The sequence below is a fragment of the Mus caroli genome, unplaced genomic scaffold (genome assembly GCF_978045245.1).
Source record: "Mus caroli unplaced genomic scaffold, Mus_caroli_1 scaffold_19, whole genome shotgun sequence".
NCBI classification, from domain to species: Eukaryota; Metazoa; Chordata; class Mammalia; order Rodentia; family Muridae; genus Mus; species Mus caroli.
Genome location: NW_028227274.1, coordinates 54363809 through 54389178, shown reverse-complemented (window position 1 = coordinate 54389178; position 25370 = coordinate 54363809). Strand labels below are relative to the sequence as shown.

The 25370-nt window shown below is 42.9% G+C and overlaps 1 protein-coding gene across 2 annotated transcripts in view; it reads right to left on the bottom strand.

The window, feature by feature from the left end:
• The window catches only part of Gramd2b (GRAM domain containing 2B), a 111646-nt gene that overhangs the window by 61631 nt on the left and 24645 nt on the right, over positions 1-25370 (bottom strand). The window contains exon 1 of one of the 2 annotated variants that reach the window (XM_021150619.3): positions 17436-17690. The exons of the other annotated variant lie outside the window; for it this stretch is intronic. Within the exon in view, the coding sequence (XP_021006278.1) occupies positions 17436-17518 (83 nt within the window). The 5' untranslated portion in view covers positions 17519-17690. Of the gene's footprint in view, positions 1-17435; positions 17691-25370 lie in introns of those variants that run through there. 2 annotated transcript variants of the gene reach the window in all.

The window sequence follows — 25370 nt, the reverse complement described above, 5'->3', positions numbered from 1 at the left end:
AAAGGTTAGAAGGTGTAGATAGGATCCCTGGGAATTGGAGTTATAGATAGTTGTGAGGCACCATTTGTGTGCTGGGAACAGAACACAGCTCCTTTGCTAGAGCAACAGGTGATCTTAGCTGCTGAGCCACCTCTCCAGGCTCTCTCCCTACCTTATTTTTTGAACCAAGATCACTCCCTGAGCCTGGAGCCCAGTAACTGGTTGGTTCCAGAGATTCTGTCTCTTCACTGACATCACAGGTACACTCTGCGACACTTGGTTTTCCATGTGTGTGCTGGATATCTGAACTCAGGCTGCCTTACTTAGGGTTTCTATTGCTGTGAAGAGACACCATGACCACAGCAACTCTTATAAAGGCAAACTTTTAATTGGGGCTGGCTTACAGGTTCAGAGGTTCAACCCGTTATCATCATGTCGGGAAATGTGGTGCCATGCAGGCAGACGTGATGCTGGAGAAGGAGCTGACAGTTCTACATCTGGACGGGCATGCACCAGGACGAGACGACAACACTGGGCTTGGCTTGAGCATCTGAAACTTCCAATCCCACCCCCACCCCCCAGTGACGGATTTTCTACAACAGCGCTGCACCCCCTAATAGTGCCACTCCCTATGAGCCTATGGGGACCAACTTATTAAAACCACCATAAAGGTTGTCATGGCTTTTAGGGCAAGTACAATGGATACTAGACAAACGGATCCATCACCAAGCCCCAAAAATGATACTGGGCAAATGGATACATCTCCCAGCCCCTAAAAGTAATGCTAATGGCATACCAGCACTTATCAGAGTATTTGCAAAAGCAATGAAAACTATTTTAGGACTGAATAGCAATCATGAAAATCTACTGTTTTTAAGAGGGCATTAAGCAGCACTTCTAGATCTGGATGTGCAGAAATATTTGTGAATATTGCCCAGAAACTGTCTTGTTATTTTTATAGTCACGGCTTGTATTTGATCAAAAAGTGATCATCTTATTTACAGAAAGGATTAAAGGTAGGTAACTACTCTTGTCTACTTTATTCACCAGAATTGGCTTCAAACAACTTCAGGCTGTTTCCAGAACTTGAATTCTCTCTCAGAAGTAAAGGCCTTGCCAACTCTGGGCCTATTCAATCAGGCTTGGAACGGAACACCGCCAAGAGGAATTTCCAAAAGATTTTAGTAAGCTGCAGCATTCTTGGTCAAGTTCTTTGGGTTGCTTTGGTGACCCCCTTAAAACAGATCATATTTACATGCTCTCCGAATAAACCAGGCACAACCTTCTACAGAAACAGTCCAGATCCGTGCAAGAGGAACCAAACTAAGGGATTTATTTATTTTATTGAGGTAGGAACTCATTAGGTAGCCTTGGCTGTCCTGGAACTTGCTACATAGACCAGGCTGGCCTCGAAGTCACACAGAAATCTGCCTGGTTCTTCCCCTGGAGTACTGGGATTAAAGGCATGTGCCACTATGCCTCGCTCCAACTATGGGCTTTCAAATGGGGGGTTTATGAATAATTACTGAGTACACCATAAGGTAAAGCTGTAACAGACAAATACTCCCTTTTCTTCTGGCAGAACAGAGTGCAGGCAGATCTCAGAGAGTCAGGCCAACCTGGTCTCGAGTTCCAAGACATCCAAGGCTATTAGAGAAACTCTATCTCAAAATCAAAAACCAAACAAGAGAATGAAATGAAGCCTGGAACCTCTCCTCCCACTGAGCTCAGAACATCCACTAGCTAAGAGCTTGAAACAGTTGCCATCTGGTGGTTTTGTTACTGTTAGAACAGTGCAGTCAGGAGAGATGGCTTAGTGGTTAAGAGCACTGACTGCTCTTCCAGAGGCTCTGAGTTCAATTCCCCACCCCCCAACCACATGGTGGTTCACAGCCATCTATAATGGGATCTGATGCCCTCCTCTGTTGTGTCTGAAGACAGCAACAGTGTACTCATATACATTAAAAGAATAAATAAATCTTTAAAAAAAAAGAGAAAGAACAGTGCGGTTACTATATATATGGGTTAAATAACCATGCTACAGAGAAACTTGGGAAGAGTGGGATAGGATGGCAATGCCTATCACTTACTAAGCTCTGCTCTCCAGATTCGTATGAGCACTCTTTTTTTTTTTTTTTTTTTTTTTTTTGAGACAGGGTTTCTCTGTATAGCCCTGGCTGTCCTGGAACTCACTTTGTAGACCAGGCTGGCCTCGAACTCAGAAATCTGCCTGCCTCTGCCTCCCGAGTGCTGGCATTAAAGGCATGCGCCACCACACCCGGCTCGTATGAGCACTCTTTAACATTATAGAAATCCCAACTCACAGTGCAAGACTTTTATCTGGTCATATGCCACATACCAGTGTCTTGGTCCATGTAGACTGCATATATCACAGTGCTCCATAAGACTATAAAGGATCTGGAAGGCTCTGGTGATGTCTCAGTGGTTATAGCACTTGCATTCAAGCACCAGGAGTGGAGTCCAGCACCCACATAAATGTTGGGAACATACAGTGGCCAGCCTGTAACTCTAGCCTCAGAGGGCAGAGGCAGGGTCCTTAGAGCAAGCTGCCTAGACAGACTAGCAGTATTAGTAAGCTCTGGGTTTCATAGAGACCTGCCTGTTAAATAAGATGGAAGAATGATTGGAGATCAACTTTGGGCCTCCATAAGCATGGGGCACCCATGTGAGTGTGCACCCACTCATGCGTGTCCACACACCTGAAAATATGTAGGCATGTGCGCGCGCGCGTGTGCACGAGCGTGCACACACACACACACACAAACACTCTCTCGCGCATACAACCTACATACACATGAGAATGGAAAAAGGAGAAAAATGCTATAACGAATTAAAATAATCCCTATGACATCACAGCATTATAACATGGTATCATGATATGCTATATGTTTATGGTGATGATGGTGCAAAGAAACTAATTGTAGGGCCAACTGTATAAAAAACAGAGCAATACTATTATAAGGTACATACTATTTGATAATGAGAACAAAAGTTTTAAAAAGATATTTCCTGTTGTGCCTTTTATTCTCTCCAAATTTACTCTCTATTAAAAAAAAATTACTGCCAGGCATCTCCTGTGCTCAACAAGTCCCTGATTGCATCACTTCCTCTTGTGCGGAAATTAATCTCTGACTATCTCCTTTGCCAAGGCCCCGAGGGGCAACAGATTAGGCCATTACAAGAACAACAAAACGGCCTTGGTGTGCAGTGGTCTGGTGTAAGTACAGTCTCTGAAGTTTCCCCCAAGGTGGAATCATTTAACAGTCTGCTTCTCCAAATGTGCTCCCATCAATGCAAACATAAGTTCCATCGACTGAAAACTCAACATTCTAAGGAAAATGACACAAAACACTTGATTCTAGGCCTTAAATAACAGTAGACTAAAAAACATCTGCTTTATCCTGTCAGAAGAAGTGTGATAAGCCTGCAGTTATGCAAATGGGCAATCAGAAAGATGTCCCAGCACCTTCCACTGGATTTAAGTCAAGCAGAAGACTTAGAAAGTCAAGGCTGAGGATTCACCAGAGGAAGGCTCAATGCCAGAAACCAGGGTACGAGCATCAGGTATCCAGGATAAGAACACGCACAGGGCAACCAGTGTCATAAAAATCAATTGTTAATATCGAAAGAAGCTGGGCGTCACAAACATGGCATGTGTGCACTCCTGGGCAGAAAATACAAAACCGAAAACCCAAGATTCCTCAGGGTCATAGAACAGATAGTTGTATGCTACTGGGAAACTTCAAACCTCCCGACTTTTGACAATTTGCTTACTGTGTATTACATCTTTCTCCTACCCCTCTCCACAGTACGTTCCAGACCCTTGGCAGTGACAAACAAAGCTACACTTTATGAACGGCTGAGCAATGTCAGCCCTGGGCCAAGTGCACTTACGATCCCCATTTAAACTTTAAAGCGAGTTGATACAACACAGGTGACCTAGACTCATCGGCTCAGCACTTTGCCAGGGCTTTTCTTGTGGGGTTCAGCTTCCTAGTTATGCAGAACTCCGAACCTCTTGCTAGGATATGGAAGTGCACTTGGGGGAGAGCTGGGGTCCTTTATCTCTCTTCCCAAGGTAGCAAATCTCCCTTTCTTGGCTTTTCACTATCAGATTGGCTTAATGAAGAGGACTGGCTGAGCCTGGCTTGTTAGGCTCTGACCCTAATTGAAGTAACAATCCTTTGTCCTCACCCCCTCTCCCCAGCAAGAAACACAACCCAGGGTATAGAAGTATATAAAATAGGTCTACAATAAGACAGTTATTCGGGTCAGAAAAGCACCAGGGCAGCTGGGGCGCAGGGTCAGCTGACACTCGCCAGCTACCCACAACACCCGCCACAGGATCTTAAGACTTCTGGTGAGTGGAGCACAGCTTCTGCTCCAATCCAATTGCGCGGGACCTGAGACTGCATTAGTTAGGGAAGCAGTAACCGGCCTGAGTAGGGCCACAGGCCTCATCCGGCCGGATCAGCACCAGGGTAGCGGGAGCGCAGGGTTGCCTGACACCCGCCAGCTACCCACGACCCCCCGCCGCAGGATTTTGGGACTGCTGGTGAGTGGAACACAGCTTCTGCTCCAGTCCAATCGCGTGGGACCTGAGACTGCTCTGGTTGGGGAGAGAGAAATCCGGCCTACATAGGGCCACAACCCTCTTCCGGTCAGAAAAGCACCAGGGCAGCTGGGGCGCAGGGTCGGCTGACACTCGCCAGCTACCCACAACACCCGCCACAGGATCTTAAGACTTCTGGTGAGTGGAACACAGCTTCTGCTCCAATCCAATTGCGCGGGACCTGAGACTGCATTAGTTAGGGAAGCAGAAACCGGCCTGAGTAGGACCACAGGCCTCATCCGGCCGGATCAGCGCCGGGGTAGCGGGAGCGCAGGGTTGCCTGACACCCGCCAGCTACCCACGACCCCCGCCGCAGGATTTTGGGACTGCTGGTGAGTGGAACACAGCTTCTGCTCCAATCTTTAAACAGTGACAACGATAACAACTAACCCCAGAGATTACCAGATGGCGAAAGGTAAACGTAATAATCTTACTAACAGAAACCAAGACCACTCACCATCATCAGAACCCAGCACCCCCACTTCGCCCAGTCCAGGGCACCCCAACACACCGGAAAAGCTAGACACGGATTTAAAAGCATATCTCCTGATGATGATAGAGGACTTCAAGAAGGACTTTAATAACACACTTAAAGAAATGCAGGAGAACACTGCTAAACAGGCAGAAGACAATAAAGAGGAAGCACAAAAATCCCTTAAAGAATTGCAGGAGAACACTGCTAAAGAGTTACAAATCCTTAAAGAAAAACAGGATAACATAATCAAACAGGTAGAAGTCCTTAATGAAAAACAGGAAAACACATCCAAACAGATGATGGAAATGAACAAAACCATACTAGACCTAAAAAAGGAAGTAGACACAATAAAGAAAACCCAAAATGAGGCAACACTGGAGATAGAAACCCTAGGAAAGAAATCTGGAACCATAGATACCAGCATCAACAACAGAATACAAGAGATGGAAGAGAGAATCTCAGGTGCAGAAGATTCCATAGAGAACATCGGCACAACAATCAAGGAAAATGTAAAATGCAAAAAGATCCTAACTCAAAACATCCAAGAAATACAGGACACAATGAGAAGACCAAACCTACGGATAATAGGAGTGGATGAGAATGAAGATTTTCAACTCAAAGGACCAGCAAACATCTTCAACAAAATTATAGAAGAAAACTTCCCAAATCTAAAGAAAGAGATGCCCATGAACATACAAGAAGCCTACAGAACTCCAAATAGATTGGACCAGAAAAGAAATACCTCCCGACACATAATAATCAGAGCAACAAATGCTCTAAATAAAGATAGAATACTAAAAGCAGTAAGAGAAAAAGGCCAAGTAACATATAAAGGCAAGCCTATCAGAATTACACCAGATTTTTCACCAGAGACTATGAAAGCCAGAAGATCCTGGACGGATGTTATACAGACACTAAAAGAACACAAATTCCAGCCCAGGCTACTATCCCCAGCCAAACTCTCAATTAACATAGATGGAGAAACCAAAGTATTCCACGACAAAACCAAATTCACACATTATCTCTCCACGAATCCAGCCCTTCAAAGGATAATAACAGAAAAAAAACCAATACAAGGACAGGAACCACGCCCTAGAAACAACAAGAAGGTAATCCCTCAACAAACCTAAAAGAAGACAGCCACAAGAACAAAATGCCAACTTTAACAACAATAATAACAGGAAACAACAATTACTTTTCCTTAATATCTCTTAATATCAATGGACTCAACTCCCCGATAAAAAGACATAGACTAACAAACTGGCTACACAAACAAGACCCAACATTTTGCTGCTTACAGGAAACTCATCTCAGAGAAAAGGATAGACACTACCTCAGAATGAAAGGATGGAAAACAATTTTCCAAGCAAATGGCATGAAGAAACAAGCTGGAGTAGCCATTCTAATATCTGATAAGATTGACTTCCAACCCAAAGTCATTAAAAAGACAGGGAGGGACACTTCATACTCATCAAAGGTAAAATCCTCCAAGAGGAACTATCAATCCTGAATATCTATGCTCCAAATACAAAGGCAGCCACATTCATTAAAGAAACTTTAGTAAATCTCAAAGCACACATTGCACCTCATACAATAATAGTGGGAGACTTCAACACACCACTTTCACCAATGGACAGATCATGGAAACAGAAACTAAACAGGGACACAGTGAAACTAACAGAAATTATGAATCAAATGGATCTGGCAGATATCTACAGAACATTCTATCCTAAAACAAAAGGATATACCTTCTTCTCAGCACCTCATGGTACCTTCTCCAAAATTGACCACATAATTGGTCACAAAGCAGGCCTCAACAGATACAAAAATATTGAAATTGTCCCATGCATCCTATCAGATCACCATGGACTAAGGCTGATCTTCAATAACAAAATAAATAATAGAAAGCCAACCTTCATGTGGAAACTGAACAACACTCTTCTCAATGATACCGTGGTCAAGGAAGGAATAAAGAAAGAAATTAAGGACTTTTTAGAGTTCAATGAAAATGAAGCCACAACATACCCAAACTTATGGGACGCAATGAAAGCATTTCTAAGAGGAAAACTCATAGCTCTGAGTGCCTCCAAAAGGAAACTAGAGAGAGCACACATTAGCAGCTTGACAACACACCTAAAAGCACTAGAACAAAAGGAAGCAAATTCACCCAAGAGGAGTAGACGGCAGGAAATAATCAAACTCAGGGGTGAAATCAACCAAGTGGAAACAAGAATAACTATTCAAAGAATCAACCAATCAAGGAGCTGGTTCTTTGAGAAAATCAACAAGATAGATAAACCCTTAGCCAGACTCACTAGAGGGCACAGGGAAAGCATCCTAATTAACAAAATCAGAAATGAAAAAGGAGACATAACAACAGATCCTGAAGACATCCAAAACACCATCAGATCCTTCTACCAAAGGCTATACTCAACAAAACTGGAGAACCTGGATGAAATGGAGAAGTTCCTAGACAGATACCAGGTACCAAAGTTGAATCAAGATCAGGTTAATGATCTAAACAGCCCTATATCCCCCAAAGAAATAGAAGCAGTCATTAATAGTCTCCCAACTAAAAAAAGCCCAGGACCAGATGGGTTTAGTGCAGAGTTCTATCAGACCTTCAAAGAAGATCTAATCTCAGTTCTTCACAAACTATTCCACAAAATAGAAACAGAAGGTACTCTACCCAACTCCTTCTATGAAGCCACAATTACTCTGATACCTAAACCACAAAAAGACCCAACAAAGATAGAAAACTTCAGACCAATATCCCTTATGAATATTGATGCAAAAATCCTCAATAAAGTTCTTGCTAACCGAATCCAAGAACACATCAAAACAATCATCCATCCTGACCAAGTAGGTTTCATCCCAGGGATGCAGGGATGGTTCAATATACGGAAATCCATCAACGTAATCCAGTATATAAACAAACTCAAAGACAAAAACCACATGGTCATCTCGTTAGATGCGGAAAAAGCATTTGACAAGATCCAACACCCATTCATGATAAAAGTCTTGGAAAGATCAGGAATTCAAGGCCCATACCTAAACATGATAAAAGCAATCTACAGCAAACCAGTAGCCAACATCAAAGTAAAAGGTCAGAAGCTTGAAGCAATCCCTCTAAAATCAGGGACTAGACAAGGCTGTCCACTTTCTCCATACCTATTCAACATTGTACTTGAAGTCCTAGCCAGAGCAATTCGACAACAAAAGGAGATCAAAGGGATACAAATTGGAAAAGATGAAGTCAAAATATCACTTTTTGCAGATGATATGATAGTATATATAAGTGACCCTAAAAATTCCACCAGAGAACTCCTAAGCCTGATAAACAGCTTCGGTGAAGTAGCTGGATATAAAATTAACTCAAACAAATCAATGGCCTTTCTCTACACAAAGAATAAACAGGCTGAGAAAGAAATTAGGGAAACAACACCCTTCTCAATAGTCACAAATAATATAAAATATCTTGGCGTGACTCTAACTAAGGAAGTGAAAGATCTGTATAATAAAAACTTCAAGTCTCTGAAGAAAGAAATTATAGAAGATCTCAGAAGATGGAAAGATCTCCCATGCTCATGGATTGGCAGGATCAACATTGTAAAAATGGCTATCTTGCCAAAAGCAATCTACAGATTCAATGCAATCCCCATCAAAATTCCAACTCAATTCTTCAACGAATTAGAAAGTGCAATCTGCAAATTCATCTGGAATAACAAAAAACCTAGGATAGCAAAAACTCTTCTCAAGGATAAAAGAACCTCTGGTGGAATCACCATGCCGGACCTAAAGCTCTACTACAGAGCAATTGTGATAAAAACTGCATGGTACTGGTATAGTGACAGACAAATAGACCAATGGAATAGAATTGAAGACCCAGAAATGAACCCACACACCTATGGTCACTTGATCTTCGACAAGGGAGCTAAAAACATCCAGTGGAAGAAAGACAGCATTTTCAACAAATGGTGCTGGCACAACTGGTTGTTAACATGTAGAAGAATGCGAATCGATCCATTCCTATCTCCTTGTACTAAGGTCAAGTCTAAGTGGATCAAGGAACTTCACATAAAACCAGAGACACTGAAACTTATAGAGGAGAAAGTGGGGAAAAGCCTTGAAGATATGGGCACAGGGGAAAAATTCCTGAATAGAACAGTAATGGCTTGTGCTGTAAGATCGAGAATTGATAAGTGGGACCTCATGAAACTACAAAGCTTCTGCAAGGCTAAAGACACCATCAATAAGACAAAAAAACCACCAACAGATTGGGAAAGGATCTTCACCTATCCTAAATCAGATAAGGGACTAATATCCAATATATATAAAGAACTCAAGAAGGTGGACTCCAGAAAGTCAAATAACCCCATTAAAAAATGGGGCTCAGAACTGAACAAAGAATTCTCACCTGAGGAATACCGAATGGCAGAGAAACACCTGAAAAAATGTTCAACATCCTTAATAATCAGGGAAATGCAAATCAAAACAACCCTGAGATTCCACCTCACACCAGTCAGAATGGCTAAGATCAAAAATTCAAGTGACAGCAGATGCTGGCGAGGATGTGGAGAAAGAGGAACACTCCTCCATTGTTGGTGGGATTGCAAGCTTGTACAACCACTCTGGAAATCAGTCTGGCGGTTCCTCAGAAAATTGGACATAGTACTACTGGAGGATCCAGCAATACCTCTCCTGGGCATATATCCAGAAGATGTCCCAACCGGTTAAAAGGACACATGCTCCACTATGTTCATAGCAGCCCTATTTATAATAGCCAGAAGCTGGAAAGAACCCAGATGTCCCTCAACAGAGGAATGGATACAGAAATTATGGTACATTTACACAATGGAGTACTACTCAGCTATTAAAAAGAATGAATTTATGAAATTCCTAGCCAAATGGATGGACCTGGAGGGCATCATCTTGAGTGAAGTAACACAATCACAAAAGAACTCATACAATATGTATTCATTGATAAGTGGATATTAGCCCAAAACTTAGGATACCCAAGATATAAGATACAATTTGATAAACGCATGAAACTCAAGAAGAATGAAGACAAAAGTGTGGACACTGTGCACCTTCATAGAATTGGGAACAAAACACCCAGGGAAGGAGTTACAGAGACAAAGTTCGTAGCTGTGATGAAAGGATGGACCATTTAGAGACTGCTGTATCCAGGGATCCGTCCCATAATCAGCTTCTAAACGCTGACACCATTGCATACACTAGCAAGATTTTGCTGAAAGGACCCAAATATAGCTGTCTCTTGTGAGACGATGCCGGGGCCTAGCAAACACAGGAGTGGATGTTCACAGTCAGCTATTGGATGTATCACAGGGCTCCCAATGGAGAAGCTAGAGAAAGTACCCAAGGAGCTAAAGGGATCTGCAACCCTATTGTTGGAACAACATGATGTACTAACCAGAACCCCGGAGCTCTTGTCTCTAGCTGCATATGTATCGAAAGATGGCCTAGTAGGCCATCATTGGAAAGAGAGGCCCATTGGACTTGCAAACTTTATATGCCCCAATATAGGGGAATGCCAGGGCCAAAAGAATGGGAATGGGTGGGTAGGGAAGTGGGGGGCGCTATGGGGGACTTTTGGGATAGCATTGGAAATGTAATTGAGGAAAATATGTAATAAAAATATTAAAAATCAAAAAAAAAGACAGTTATTCATCATAAAACATAACAAAATGTTTTTTAAAGACAATTTTGTTATAATTTTACTATTTTTTTTAATTAATTTATTTATTTCATGTATATGAGTGCACTGTCGCTGTCTTCAGACACACCAGTAAAGGGCATCAGATCTCATTACAGATGGTTGTGAGTCACCATGTGGTTGCTGTGAATTGAACTCAGGACCTCTGGAAGAGCAGTCAGTGCCGTTAACCACAGAGCCATCTCTTCACCCCCAATTTTACTATTTCTTAATGATAATTGCGCTTCATTGTTTTAATAATAAAGAATTAAACTTTTGTTATTTGACATAAATACCACAAGTCAAGAAATGTCTTTCAGACTTGATAGACATTTTGATTCGATAATCATCAATATGGAGAGCGCTCCTTGGCATAAATTCGGCAGACGTATGTTTGGGAGCACTGTTGGAAATGTTCTTTAATCCTGAACCAAATTTTGCTTAACATGCATTGCCTTTAGAGGCCAGAAGAGGGTGTCAGATTCCCCCCCCCCCCCCCCCCCCGGAACTGAAGTTACAGATGGTTATAAGTCACCACATGGGTGTTGGGAATCAAACACCAGCCCTCCGAGAGAGCAGCCAGTGCCCTTGACAACGGGGACATCTCTCCAGCTCGTTAATATATGGGTTTTTTCCCCCAGTGAAACTCAAGTCAGCAATTTAAAAATCAAATATTCTAACACTACAATCCAAAGATGTATTGATGTGATACGTGCCAGGCAACAATAGGAAACTATTAAAAAGTCTCTGTTTTTCATAACTGAACCATTATGTCCCTTTAAGAGCAGGAAACTTCACACAGTGAAAACCCCACACTCCGTAGCAGACGCTAGTCTGGGATCTGAGCTGGTGTTTCAGGCAGTGTTCGTTGGCACTGTGTGGTGAGACCAACACGTATGCTACAAAGCATGTGTGTTCTCCATACTCAGAGCGAGGGCGGAACAGAAAACACACACTGTCACACAGCGAGGAAAACCTCAGGTTCATTATGTGTTTGATTTTGAAATAACTCTGGCCATTTCTTTCAGAAACCTGTGACCGTTGCCATTTTTTTTTTGACTCCCGCATTCAGTAATATGTTCTGTATGTCCATTGTGCCCTGCAGTTTAAAAAGCCAGACTCCAAAGGCAGGAAGACCCATACCCTAACCCTGGTTCCCTGGAGCCTGAGTCTCTAACCACTTACTGCACCATCTGGATAAACCTGTAATTTCTTGCTATACTAACCTGGCCATAGAGCTAGTTTGCTTCATTACAGATATTTTCAAACATTTTCAAAGCAGAATGTATCTGTGTCATTTGGGCATCCCCACCACTGGTGGGTGTATTGGAGCATACCTTTTGCACTTTCTAATATACTATAATGTTTAACTCTTACTCCAATGTTTATACTACCAACTGAACTGGAGGTGTCAAATTTGACGGAGATGAACACACATAGACGGACACACAGACAGACACACAAAGTGCCCAGGGACAGAAGGATAATAGATAATAGGTTCTTGCACTGAGTGGGAACTTTCAAAGTTCAAGATCAAGCAGGAGAGAAACCAAGTGTAACTTGGTTAGGACTGCCTTTCTTCTCTTGTTTCCAACTCGAGACTACTTCCTCACTTTTTGTGTTGACGGTCAAGTACACCAATGACGTGCCACACCCAAGTATAATCTTATGTAGCTTTAAAAAGCTTAACCGAGCCCATGAGGTAGCCCAGAGAGTAAAGCCTGGAAGTCATGTCAAGTCTCATGATCTTGTTGATTGCCCTGGTCCAAATAGATGTGGTCAGAGAGACTCTGGAAGGTTTTCCTCTGGCCTCCATACACACTCCTCTCCCTCCCCCTCCCCCTCTTCCCCTCTTATGCACACACACATATTTGCTGCTCTTCCAGAGGACCTGGGTTTAATTATTAGCACCATCTAGCAGCTCACAAGCATCTGTCCTCTTTGGCCTCTGAAGGCTCAAAGTTGTAAGTGAAGCAAATTTTGAGTTGATTTCTAGAAATAAAAGAGAAGGAAGAGAAAAAAACACCTAAATATAAGAAGCAGAGGCAAAGAGAGGGAGCCAGATGGAGACAACCCAACTCCTATTTCTTCTGCATCTCTCTTTTTGTTTTTTAAAAATATTTTCAACATTTAATTTCTCTACTATTATTTCTAGCTGGGCCTCGAACAGGCTATCCAAGCAGCCTTCTGCCAGGTTAACATTATCCCTGGCCTTTAATTAATAGTTTAAAAGTTTTTATTTTTATTTTTGAGTATAAGTGTTTTGTTTGCATGTATGAGATTGTACTGTGTGTGCGTCAGATGCCTGTGGAAGCCAGAAGAGGTCATCAGACTTCATGGGACTGGAGTTATGGTTGTAAGGTACCATGTAGGTGCTGGGAACCAAACCTCAGGTCTCTGCAAGAGCTAGTGCTCTTAACCACTGAGCTATCTCTCCAGCCTCCTTAACCAATATTTTAAAATGACTAATCACTACACATATTTATCGGGCATACATACATATATACATATACATACATTGTATAAAAAATGGAATGAGTAAATAAAATTAATTAACATATTTAGTATCTCACTTACCTATCATTTTTAGGGATCAGACATTTGATATTGTCCTACTTTGAAATATACAATTATTTACATCCCTTTAGCTATCCTGCCAGCCAACATATCTCACATTTATTCCTGTTATCTATGTGAAATGCTCTCCTCTTAATTATGAATTATAATCATTGAGAGCACACACGTGCGCATGTGTGTGTGTGTGTGTGAGATGTGGAGTGCACCACACCACGCACACGAATCGAAGCCAGAAGACAATTTCTAGGAGTTAGTCATCTCGTTCTGCTATGTGGAACCCAGGAATCAAACCCAGCTGGTCAGCTGACTTTCCACCATGAGCCATCTTGTCAGCCCCGAAACTCTGTGGTCTGAGCACTTCCTTTCCTTCCCACTTCCTACCCGGGCTAACTATCATCCTGCTTCTATGACGTCATGCGGTACCTGTCATTCTGAGCTTGACCTGTTTCTCTTCACCTAATGTCTTCTTGGTTTATTCATGTCCCAAATCACAGGATTTCCTTCCCCTGCTTGAAGCCAGATGTCATCCCCCATCCCACATTCTCTACTGCGCATCTGGATTACGTTTTCTTTATCTCTTCATTCATTCATGGGTAAAGGCTGGTTCTCTAGCTTTGCTGTTGTGAATACTTCTGGGATAAGCATGGAGGTGCTACAAGCTACCTCTTTACTACGGGCCTGCTGGTCTGACTGGCTCACTATCAGTGGTGTAAGCAGTGACTAGCACTAGGAAAAAAGGTTGATATGGTCTCGGTGTGTCCGGGGTTAGAAGGACCTCAAACACTGGCAGAAGACTCTGTTTTAGAGTAGGCCATGGACAGCCACTCGGGTGTATACATTCTGGAGCAAGGACCAGGGATAAATCACCATCCAGTGTTTACATCTCGAGAGAGAGAGAGAATTATTGGCTTGCATCTGAGCTGCTGTTGTATTTATTCATCCTGCTGGCTTCTCAGAGCTCCAATGCTTTTACTTGTAAAGTGGAGAAACAATGCTGCCTGTCTCCTCCTGTGTGCAAATGAATGTGAAGTTTCCACATCTACCCTCTCTCATAGCCAGCATTCTTACCAATGTCAACTATTATTACGAGAAGGCTAGGTACTGGGTCACAAGGTGGCTGCAGTATGGTCCCATTCTAATACTTTCCTATGGATGTTTACTGAGACACCGGGAAACCCACAGAAGTAAGCATAAACATCTGGCAAACTAAAATGACCCCATGTGACATTGTCACACTGGTGTACCCACACCAGCAGTCCCTCTTTAGGTAACTCTTACCCTGACACCAGAGCAGGAGTCGAAGAGCTCAAAAGGAAATGCAGACAGAAGCAAATGTGATCTTGGCAGGCTTACACCAACTATGTTGTAGGGAAAAATAAGTTAGCAAATTTTGCAACAGTTTACTAAAGACGGCAATAGGCAAATATCATAACCACAGGGAAGATTTGGTTAGAGATCAAACTTTGTATGGTACCTTGTGCACTTAATGTGGCAATGGCCACATTTGTGCCCAGTCCGGCCCACAGTTCTTTCGGGTTTCAGAAGGACAGACGCAAAACCACATTTATCCTTGAACTCAACACCATGATTGTACAAGTAGGTAACAGTATTTGTTGAACTGAAACCAATTGGTAAAAGGGAAGAGTCCAAATGAAAGACTGTATCAGAGCTATGAGCTTCAGGGATTCCAAATGAAAGAATGTATCAGAGCTTCAGGGTGCCCAGTATTTCCCTAAGGTCTAAGCTTTGAATGAACAAAACTTGCATCAATGCTATCATAGAGTTTTCAAACAAACCAAAGCATGGCCTTATCTGAGGATCTAGACACCTAAGACACAAAGATGCCAAAGCTTGGCAGCTGTTTGGTAGACTTGAGTCATCCTACTTTGTGTAACTGGAAGTAGACTCCCTTGGGTTAGTCTAAGACTACAAGTTTCAAGACCCTGGCTCTCTAGTCCTGCTTCTGACCCTCAGGGCTCCAGCCACAGAAAATGTCTATAACACGGTAAAAGGACTATCCATACTGAGTTTTCTTCAGGGAAATAGAGTATGTAGAAAGATGATAAAGAGCAAAGGAAACAGGTATTATTTAATAGTCCTTTTTTTTTTTTTTGAGCCAGGGTCTTTCCATGTAATCCTGGCTGTCCTGGAACTTGCTATGTAGATAAGATCGGGCTCAAACTCATGAAGCGTCTCCTGCTTCTGCCTCCCAACTGCTAGGATTGAAGGCACGTGCCATCATGCCCGGTTATAGATCTGAATTATTATTATACAGTTGGATTTTATTCAGTGGTAAGAAACCAATTTTTATGGGAGTTTTACTTCTGGGAACATTGTTCCTTCATCATAACGAGTGGGAAATATACCACTTTTCGACCTTTCGGTAAGACCTAGTGAAGGATGAGAGATGCTAGTTTAAGATGCTGGACACTGGACCACAAAGAGCTGTCAGAACGTCAGAGACCCAGGAGAGAATATGGCCACAGCCTTGAAAGCACAGATCAAAGCAACTGACATATCTCCTTCCTAAATTTCCATATAAATGCAATTGACAGAGTCTAGAGTAGTGGTTCTCAACCTTCCTAATGCTGCGACCCTTTAATTCAGTTCCTCATTTTGGGATGAACCCAACCATAACATTATTTTGTTGCTACTTCATAACTGTAATTTTGCTACCGTTCAGAGTTAGAATGTAAATATCTGTGTTTTCCCACTGTTTTAGACCACCTCTGTGACAGGGACCTTGGACCGCAAATGGAGTCATGACCTATAGGTTGAGAAATGCTAATGGAGAATCTGCAGTCATGTATGCAGTCGTCATGTGGGGCAAAGCTGTGATCCACAAACAAAACAACCACAAAATGCCCGAAGCGTGAAATAATGGTAACAGAGAACGAGTCTTCACTATTAGAAACTGTAGTATCAATAAAGCATTGTAGGCTAACAACTGAATACTGTGAAATCAAAGCAGGCTTATTTAGATATTGACTGTGCCATGGGTTAATGTTTCAGTGATGTGGTAACAGAGCAAATCAGCAACTACTCATAGGGTTTTTTGCTTTTAAAAAGAAGAACAAGAATAGCAACCGTTTAAAAGCCATACCTCTGGGCTATTAAACAAGTGTTCAAAGTAGCACTAGAAAGGAAAGAGTTTCCTTACAGGATGTAAATACTTGTGATGGGAAACTTTGTTTTTGGTTAGAAGATTGTATAGGTCAGATAATGTGCAAATCTAATGTGCACATAAATGCTTTAAGAGGACAGACACAACCATATGGTGGTAGTGGGGTGTGTGTGTGTGTGTGTGTGTGTGTGTGTGTGTGTGTGAGGGCACAGACTTTGAGGGAAGGATAAAGGATGCTTGTTTCCGACTACTTCTCTCTTAGGTGGAAACAGTGAGGAAGAATGAGGAGAGCCGACCCTGAGCTCTGAATCAAATTAAATACACATCATTGTGAAAGTGATCAACAGATGATCTCCAATAACCAAAGACGCCTGGATCTCCCCAGATGTCATTCAGATTTAAATAGGAGGACTGAGCAAATTTTAGCACGGACTTTTGACATGGCTCCAAGATTTGACGAGTTTCCCTAAATCTCCCTGGGGAATTAGAAAACATCAACTATAATTTCGGATCCAATAATTCTCATCATCACCGGATTGCCGGATAGACAATGCATTCTTCAGTGAGGAGAGGAAGGGAGGAGACAGGAACGGAGAGCGGGAAAGAAAAAGCTGGAGACGGAAGGGAGAGAGGGAGGGATACACAAACACACACGGACACACGGACACACACACGGCGGGGGTGGGGTGGGGGGAGAGGCAGAGGCAGAGAGACAGAGAAAGAGACAGACAGACAGACAGACAGACACACACACACACACACACACAGAGAGAGAGAGACAGACAGACAGAGACAGAGACAGAGAGATTAAGATATATATATATATATATATATAAGGGCTGTCTTTACAGAAGTTCAGAAAGCCTTTCCCAATCCGAACTCAGGCTAACAATTCGGTCTGGGCGCGTTGCGTCCAGTAGAGGTCACTTACTGGGCCGGGCCAACTTTGCCTTCTCTCTTGGTGAGCACTTTGGCTGGCTTGGCGTCCTCCACCTCTTGCTGGAGCTCGGTCATCGGGGCCGTGTCCCGGGCGTACCCCAGGATTCGGCTCCCTATTCGGGGCTCCCGGCTCCCAGCTCTCCGGCACCCTAGCGCTGCGCATCCAGGCGGCGGTGCTCTCCGGCCGCCAACATGGACACGTTGGAGCCGGTGCGATTGGTCCGAGCTAGGCTGGGAGAGACCAGAGGGTGGGAAGGGGAGGGTCGAAGCAAAGTGACAGCCCTTTTCCCCAACCCACGAGACAGAGGAGGAGCAATTGGAAACCTGTTGAACCCGTCTTTCTGGGAGAAGACGCTAATTGGCCAAGCAGTTGAAACATTTGCCTAAGACACAACACAGTAGCCGCCTGCTGTTCTAGATCCCCTCTGTCTCTCCAACCCAGCGAGTATTAGGGGCGGGGGTGGGGTGGGGGAGTAAGCCTGGGTAGCCCGGAGCTGCGGTGCAGGAAGTGGACCGCATTGTGTGGTGGTGGCTCACACCAGTGCCCTGAGGACCGGCCCACTTCCTCGCCTACATTTTGCACACAGAGTCTAGTCTCACTGAAGACCGTCTCTCTCCGAGCTAACAATAGAGCCCCTCGGTTTGTCAGGTAGGAACAAAGGGAATAAATATTCACCAAGTTAATCCCTTCTAGTTCTTCAGTGGGAAAGAGATGGGAGAGTCAGTAAAACAATTATCGAAACTTCCTTAGCTATCTTGGCTGGGCGTGGTTTGGCTGAATAATATTCCATTACCACGTATACATCTTCCATAGTAGATGGTGTGTGTTTATTTATCCACAGATGGACATTTGGGGGAGTCCCACCTTCCGCTGTTCTGAATAATGCTACTATAAACTGGTGTCCAAGTGTCTGTTCAACTCCCTGCTTCCATTCCTTTGGATGCTTATCTAAAAGTGGACTTGCTGGGTCACGTGGCGCTCTGTGTTTAACTTTCTGCAAAGCCATGATCAGGCTGTTTTGATGCATGCGTAGGGTGAATATCCTGGGTAACCCTTACAGCTGAGTTAAAGAGCGCTCAAATACTCATACTTCAGCATCTCTGACTAGGACTTCTGAAAGGCAGAGGGTGTGTGTGTGTGGGGGGAGGGGGAGTCATAGAGGTGGGTTGTGGGTAAAGTACCATAAGGAGTAAGTGTCCTGCATTATTTTACTTGGTACATTTCTAATTACATCACCAAATAGCTAATTTGTTTATTCTTCCAGCTCTTGTCTTTTCTAATCTTATAAACTCTATTATATAAATTGCAAATAAATGACATCGCATACAGAAAGTAACCAGAGTGGCGCGCACACCTTTAATCCCAGCACTTGGGAGACAGAGGCAGGCGGATTTCTGAGTTCGAGGACAGCCTGATCTACAGAGTGAGTTCCAGGACATCCAGGGGAACACAGAGAAACCCTGTCTCAAAAAAAAAAAAAAAAAAAAAACAAAAACAAAAACAAACAAACAAACTCTATACAACTCAGTAAACATCTCTGCAGCTAGAACTGGCATTCTGGCTGGGTATGAGTGGTGCACGCCTTTAGTCCCAGCAGAGGCAGAGGCAGAGGCAGGTGGATCTCTGGGTTCCAGGCCAGCCTAGACTACAGAGCAAGTTCCAGAACAGCCAGGGTTACACAGAGAAACCATGTCTTGGAAAAAGAACTGGCATTTGGAACAGAAGCTCTGAAACTCCACATTCAATTTTATGCTTTCAGTGTGCAATATGTTTTATGCGCTTATCCATCACCAAAACCAAAGAGACTAACGACAGAGCTAGAAAACGCGTAACTTGCTCTTCTTTGTGTTCTTTCTCCCACACTCAGTCTTTCCACATCTCCCTGTGTGGACTTCCTTGTTCTATTTTCATGTTGTTCTTTATCCATATGCACATTTGTTTACATATTTGCCTATATTATTCACTTAATTCCACAGATTGTCTTTGCTTAATATTATACATTCTGAGTCCATCTATTTTTCCACATTCTTTAAACTTTATTTTCCTTTAGAATTGAGTAGTGTGTGTGTGTAATCCATTAATGACAGTGAGGTTGATTCCAACTCTTTGCTACAGTGAATATAGCAGCAATTATCAGGGAGATGCAAATATCCTGTGGTAGGGTAAGGCACTATCTGGACATATCCTCGGGACTGCAATAGTGGTCATATGTTAGTTCTATTTCTAATTTTTTTTTTGGGGGGGAGAAATCTCCAAACTGATTTCCACAATGATTGTATTAATTTGTACCTCCACCACCAATGAATAAGGGTTCTCATTGAGTTACTGTACCATAAAATCAAGCACAGTATATAAAACATCAGTCAAGCAATAGTAGAGAGACAGAAGATGCGGCGTAAGATGTGGGTTTTTTGACTTTGTTCTTTGACTTTGCACAGATGGGATACTCATTACTTTCCTTTCAGGCTTCTGGAAATCTAAATTCTTTTCTAAGATCAAAGAATTCTAGCCATAGCTTTTCCAGTTCCCGAAAGAACTTTGGTAGAAAAATCTGAACTCCTCATCTTTTCCTGGAGGTAGGTGCCTCAGATCATTTAGGATATGGGTCAAATGTTGACCTTTATGCAGATTGGTTAGATATACTGCACACCTGTCACCAGCCAGAGTTGTCACAAGGCCGAGTTCAAAGCATGAGTTTGGAAATTAGCGTAGAGATGTGGTTACCCAATTCACACTATGTGGCAGGGTGTACATTTATGAGTCAATATGACTATGCACTAGCTGGCTTTGTAGGCTCATAAGGTCACTCACGGCCTGCTGAGACATTTTAGAAGATGCTTGTGATCTTTCAAGAGGGAAACTGGAGGCTCTGTAATAACTTCCCCATGCCCAGTATGCATGATCGAACTGTCCCAGAAACACTTATCAGCCCATTCCTGCTTTCAGTTTCAGTCAGTTATCAGAAGTGGGGGATGGGAAGACCTTGAAGGAGTTGAGAAAAAAAAATAAAGCTGTGAAGTAATACTGGAGAGCCTCATCCTCAGACTTAAAGAAAAGCTGTAAGAATCAAAGTTGAGAAGTATTTCTGGAGTCTACTTGTACACGTTATGCATAATAGGAAAGTCTGGTGGGCACCCTCTTGACAGGAGAAGAGTATATTGAAGGCCATGGAAGCACCTGCTATCGAGCTTTAATAATAACAAGACATGGGGTGGTGCCCGCTTTGGGCTGGTGGTCCTGGGTTCTATAAGAAAGCCAGCTGAGCAAGCCAGGGGAAGCAAGCCAGTAAGCAACGTCCCTCTATGGCCTCTGCATCAGCTCCTGCCTCCAGATTCCTGCCCTGCTGGAGCTCCTGTCCTGACTTCCTTCAGTAATCAACAGTGATGTGGATGGGTGAGCCAAACAAACCTCTTCCTCCCAAAAAAAAGAAAAAAAAAAAAAAAGAAACACAATAAAATCAAAACAAAAGAATGGCCGGGCGTGGTGGCGCACGCCTTTAATCCCAGCACTCGGGAGGCAGAGGCAGTCGGATTTCTGAGTTCGAGGCCAGCCTGGTCTACAAAGTGAGTGCCAGGACAGCCAGAGCTTCACAGAGAAACCCTGTCTCAAAAAAAAAATAAAAAAAAATAAAAAAAAACCAAAACAAAACAAAACAAAAGAATGATTTTGAACCAATATTTCCCAGCCCAGATAATAGTGTAGACTGGGACACTGAACCACTGGAGTTTGCTGCCTAGAGATGAAGCAAGCACTACATTTACAATCTGTGCTGAGAGGAAAGCGCAGAGTGATATAAATCCTAGGGTTGGGAGTAGTTCAAAACCACCAGCCTACATCTGGTTCCATGAGAACAGAAGAGGCAATGCAAAATTGTCCTCATTTCAATATTCTTTGCGTACTTAAGAATTTAAGTTACTTACTTACTTTTTTTTTTTTTTTTAAGGCAGGAGCTAGACCTGAGCTAGCCTTGAACTCTCACCACATCTGGGTCGGGTGTGATGTTGAAGGTTGGACTCCAGAGCTTTGTGCAAGCCAGGCAAGCTCGGTACCAACTGAAGGGCATCTCCGCCCTCCCTTCAGTACTCATTGTTTCAAGAGTGAAACAATGGTGTCACATGCTACAGCTTAGATGAGTTTTCTTTCCGGACCCATATGTTAAAAGCACAGTGCCCAGATCATGGCAGGATGGTAGAGGGGGTACAGCCTTACACATGGGACCTAAAGAGATGAAATGAAGTCACAGGGAGTCTATTCTCAGGAATAGTGTGACCTGGCTCTTCCTACTGCTTTCTTTTGCTTTCCAGCTATCGCAAGGTCAGAGCTTTCTCTGGCACACTCCCTCACCGCACCATGCTTCCTCTTAGCAACTTCTACAATAACGAATGTTCATCACAACTGACTGTGAACGGAAATCCTCAATACTGTGAACCAAGAGTCATCTTTCCTTTTCTGTAAGTTGATTACCTCGGTTATTTTGTTACAATAGTGAGAAACTAGCATACCACATAAACACTACATTAAAATCTACCCCATAGTTTAAAAGACACATCCATCTTCTAAATGGTAAACATTATTGACCATGGTTTGTGAGGTGGAAGGTGTCTAAGGTCATTTTCACTGGCTTTCTGATTGAATCCAGGCTCTTAGGTCTAGCAATAGGAGGACATGGTATTTGAACTTAGGTCTTCTAAAGATGGTCTTACGTCTTGCCAACTTCTTTTCTTATTTTCTAATGCATGCATAGGAATAAGCATGGGCATAGGCATAGGTAGGTATATGTATAGGTACAGATATAGGTATAGGTACAGGTACAGGTTTAGATATAGGTATAGGTAGGTATAGGTTTAGGTATATTGAGAAGTTCACAAATGCCTATAATGTGTTTTGATTAAGTTTATTCTCATTCCAACCCCAGCAGCTCTTCCCCTATCCCCCTCCACTGTTCCTTTCCAACTTAATGTGAGTGTTTTTAAAAACCCTATGAGTCTATGATGTGTATGGTGTAGAGCCATCTCCTGGAGCATGGGTATCCTCTCAAAGGATGTACCCCGTAAGGAAATGGATCTCTCCCTAGCAACCATCAGTTGCCAATAACTCATGCCTGGTCCTTCCCTGGTCCATGCTGAGATTTTCCCTGGCTTGATCTTGTACAAGTCTCATACATGCAGTCCCAGCTGCTGTGAATTCATGTGTGCAACTGCTCCATCATGTCAATCAAATGCTGCTTTGCTTCTGGCCCACTACCCTGACTCTTACAATCTTTCTGTCACTGTGATCCCTGAGCCCTAGGGAAAGGGGGATGTCATATAGATGTCCCATTCAAAACTGAGAACTCTGTAGTCCCTTATTCTTGGTATGTTGACCAGCTTTGGGCCTCTGTATTAGTTGCCATCTAGTGCAAAAAGGAGCTTCTCGGGTAAGGATTGGGAGATGCACTTATCTAGAGGTATGCAGACAAGAACTTAGGGAGAAGTTTATTACTATGCCTGTCTAGAACAGCAGTAGTATTAGGTTTTCCCCACGGGCCTACGACCTAGATAGTCATAGGTTGTTGGCCCAGTTAACAGTTCCAGGCATGCACCCCATCTTGTTCAGTGCCAACTTTTTAACACTACGTCAGTATAGTCACTTCTGTGTCAGTTAGATTCTTTTCTGGGATCTGTTTCACATATTTGTACTTTGTCTTCATTCTTCCTGGAGGGAGATGGGAAACCACTGTCTACTACACACTAAGCAAAACTTAAAAATCAAACCGCCATCACTTTAAAAAAAGAAAAACGAGTCTGATCTTCAGAGAGGTTAGTGGCCCAACAATAATAACAGAAACAACAACAAAACAGTGCTCCCTAGAAAATGAAGACTCAGTTTTCTAGTCTTTAAGGGGGAGGGGATTCTTGTAGGATTATAGAAGCCCCAATAATGCAAAACACATTTTGTCAATGGCCAAGAATAGATGCTATGTTGGAGTGTGTTGAAGGAAAGTCCCAGTAGGGACCCACAGGTGTGAATACAACATATTTGTAGAAACAACTTGTTTAAATGCAGAGAATAACTGGCCACAGGGTTCCCAACCCAAACTGGTGTGCCTACTGTGTGCAACCCCTATAGCTATGGTTCAGGGAATCTTGTGGAAGAGGAAGCAGAAAGATCACAAGTACCAGAGGACAAGGATGTCTCCTGTGTGACAGTGTCTTCTCTGCATGACAGGAAAGCTTCACCCATTACGTCTCAACAATATAATTGCTTCAGTAACTCCAATTGACACGTGTCTTAGTCAGTGTTTCTATTGTTGTGAAGAGACACCATGACCATGGCAGAGAAAACATCTAATTGGGGTTGGCTTATAGGTTCAGAGGTTTGATCCATTATCATCATGGTGGGAAGTGTGGTGGCATGCAGGCAGACATGATGCTGGTGTAGGAGCTGAGAGTTTTTACATCTGGATCTGAGGGCATTAGGAAAGAGAGATATTGGGCCTGTCCTGAGCCTCTGAAACCTCAAAGCCCACCCCCCAGTGACATGTGTCCTCCAACAAAGCCACACCTACTCAAACAAGGTCATACCTTCTAATAGTGCTCCTCCCTGGTGACTAAGCATTCCAACTATTAGACTGTGGGGGCTATTCCTATTCAAGCCACCACAATATGTCAGTGTGGATGGAAGAAATTTCCTATGCATTGATGAAGAACTTCAGAAAAATCAATGACTGCTCAGAGAAGGAGAATCAATCTTCTCCAGGGATAATTGCCTTTATAGGTTGTCTAATTCCAACTGACCAGCCCTAAACATATGTGTATACGAGCAACAAGAATGACCTCAGTAAGCTGTGTGTGTGTGTGTGTGTGTGTGTGTGTGTGTGTGTGTGTGCATGTGTGTAACAATAACCATTAAGGAAGAAGAGGTTATGAATTTGAGAAGAAGTGGGTAGACAGGAGCAACCGGAGAGGCAGGAGGCAGAATGGGAACGGTTTAAGTTTAATACTCATGTACGAAGTTCTCAAAAGATAAAAATCTAAATTAATAATAGTTGTATTTGTAGAGAAAGAAATGTTTGACTTTAGAGCTATTTCTGGTGGCTGTGCTGGAAGATTCCAGTTGTTTTATAACTAATCATCTGAAACTGTAGGAGTTCCAAGAAGAATTTATTATTATCTCTTATAGTTCTATGAGTTGGCTATGCTCAACTATATGTGTGTCACTCATTTGGGTAGAGTAACGTGGAGCCCAAGGATGGAAACATTCGAAGACTCATCAAGCTAGACATGCAAGATGCATTTTCACTGGAAGAACTGGCTCTTTAGTTGGTCAGGCCATCTGGGCTGAGGGCCAGCAGGACATTCCAGTCTCCCTGTGTGATAAACCACTGAGTGGATAAACTGTAGCTTCCTTATATATAACACTGACATCTTTGTACACTTGGTTTTTATTTTGTTAATTTTGTTTTGCTTTGTTTTGTTTTGACTCATTGGGACTATATGTCCTGCAAACCAAGGTTGAATCTACATCTTACTCATGTGGCATCACTGAAAGCCGTGCAACTTCAGCTATGTTGGATTCTATTCATTAAAGGTGAGCTGCAGACCAGCCTAGACTCAAGATGTAAATGACAGGACCTAGGTCACTACGGAACATCCATAGAGACCAGCCACCACCGGGTAGACCTCTGAACTTTCTTGCTGGGCTCGTGGGTTAACAGATGTTTCTAACAGCACTGTTTTAAACATATGAGCTTTGAAAGTGAGCAAAACAATAACACCTGACTTGTTATGAATCCTGTGTTCTAGATGTAGAACCCAAAATTTGATACAACCAGTCCTCTGTATATATTCTGTATTCTCAGATGTAACTAATTGTAGGTCAAAATTTAGATGGGCCTACAGTGGTGGCATCTACACTGAACATGTATGGAGATTTCCCCCACTTGTA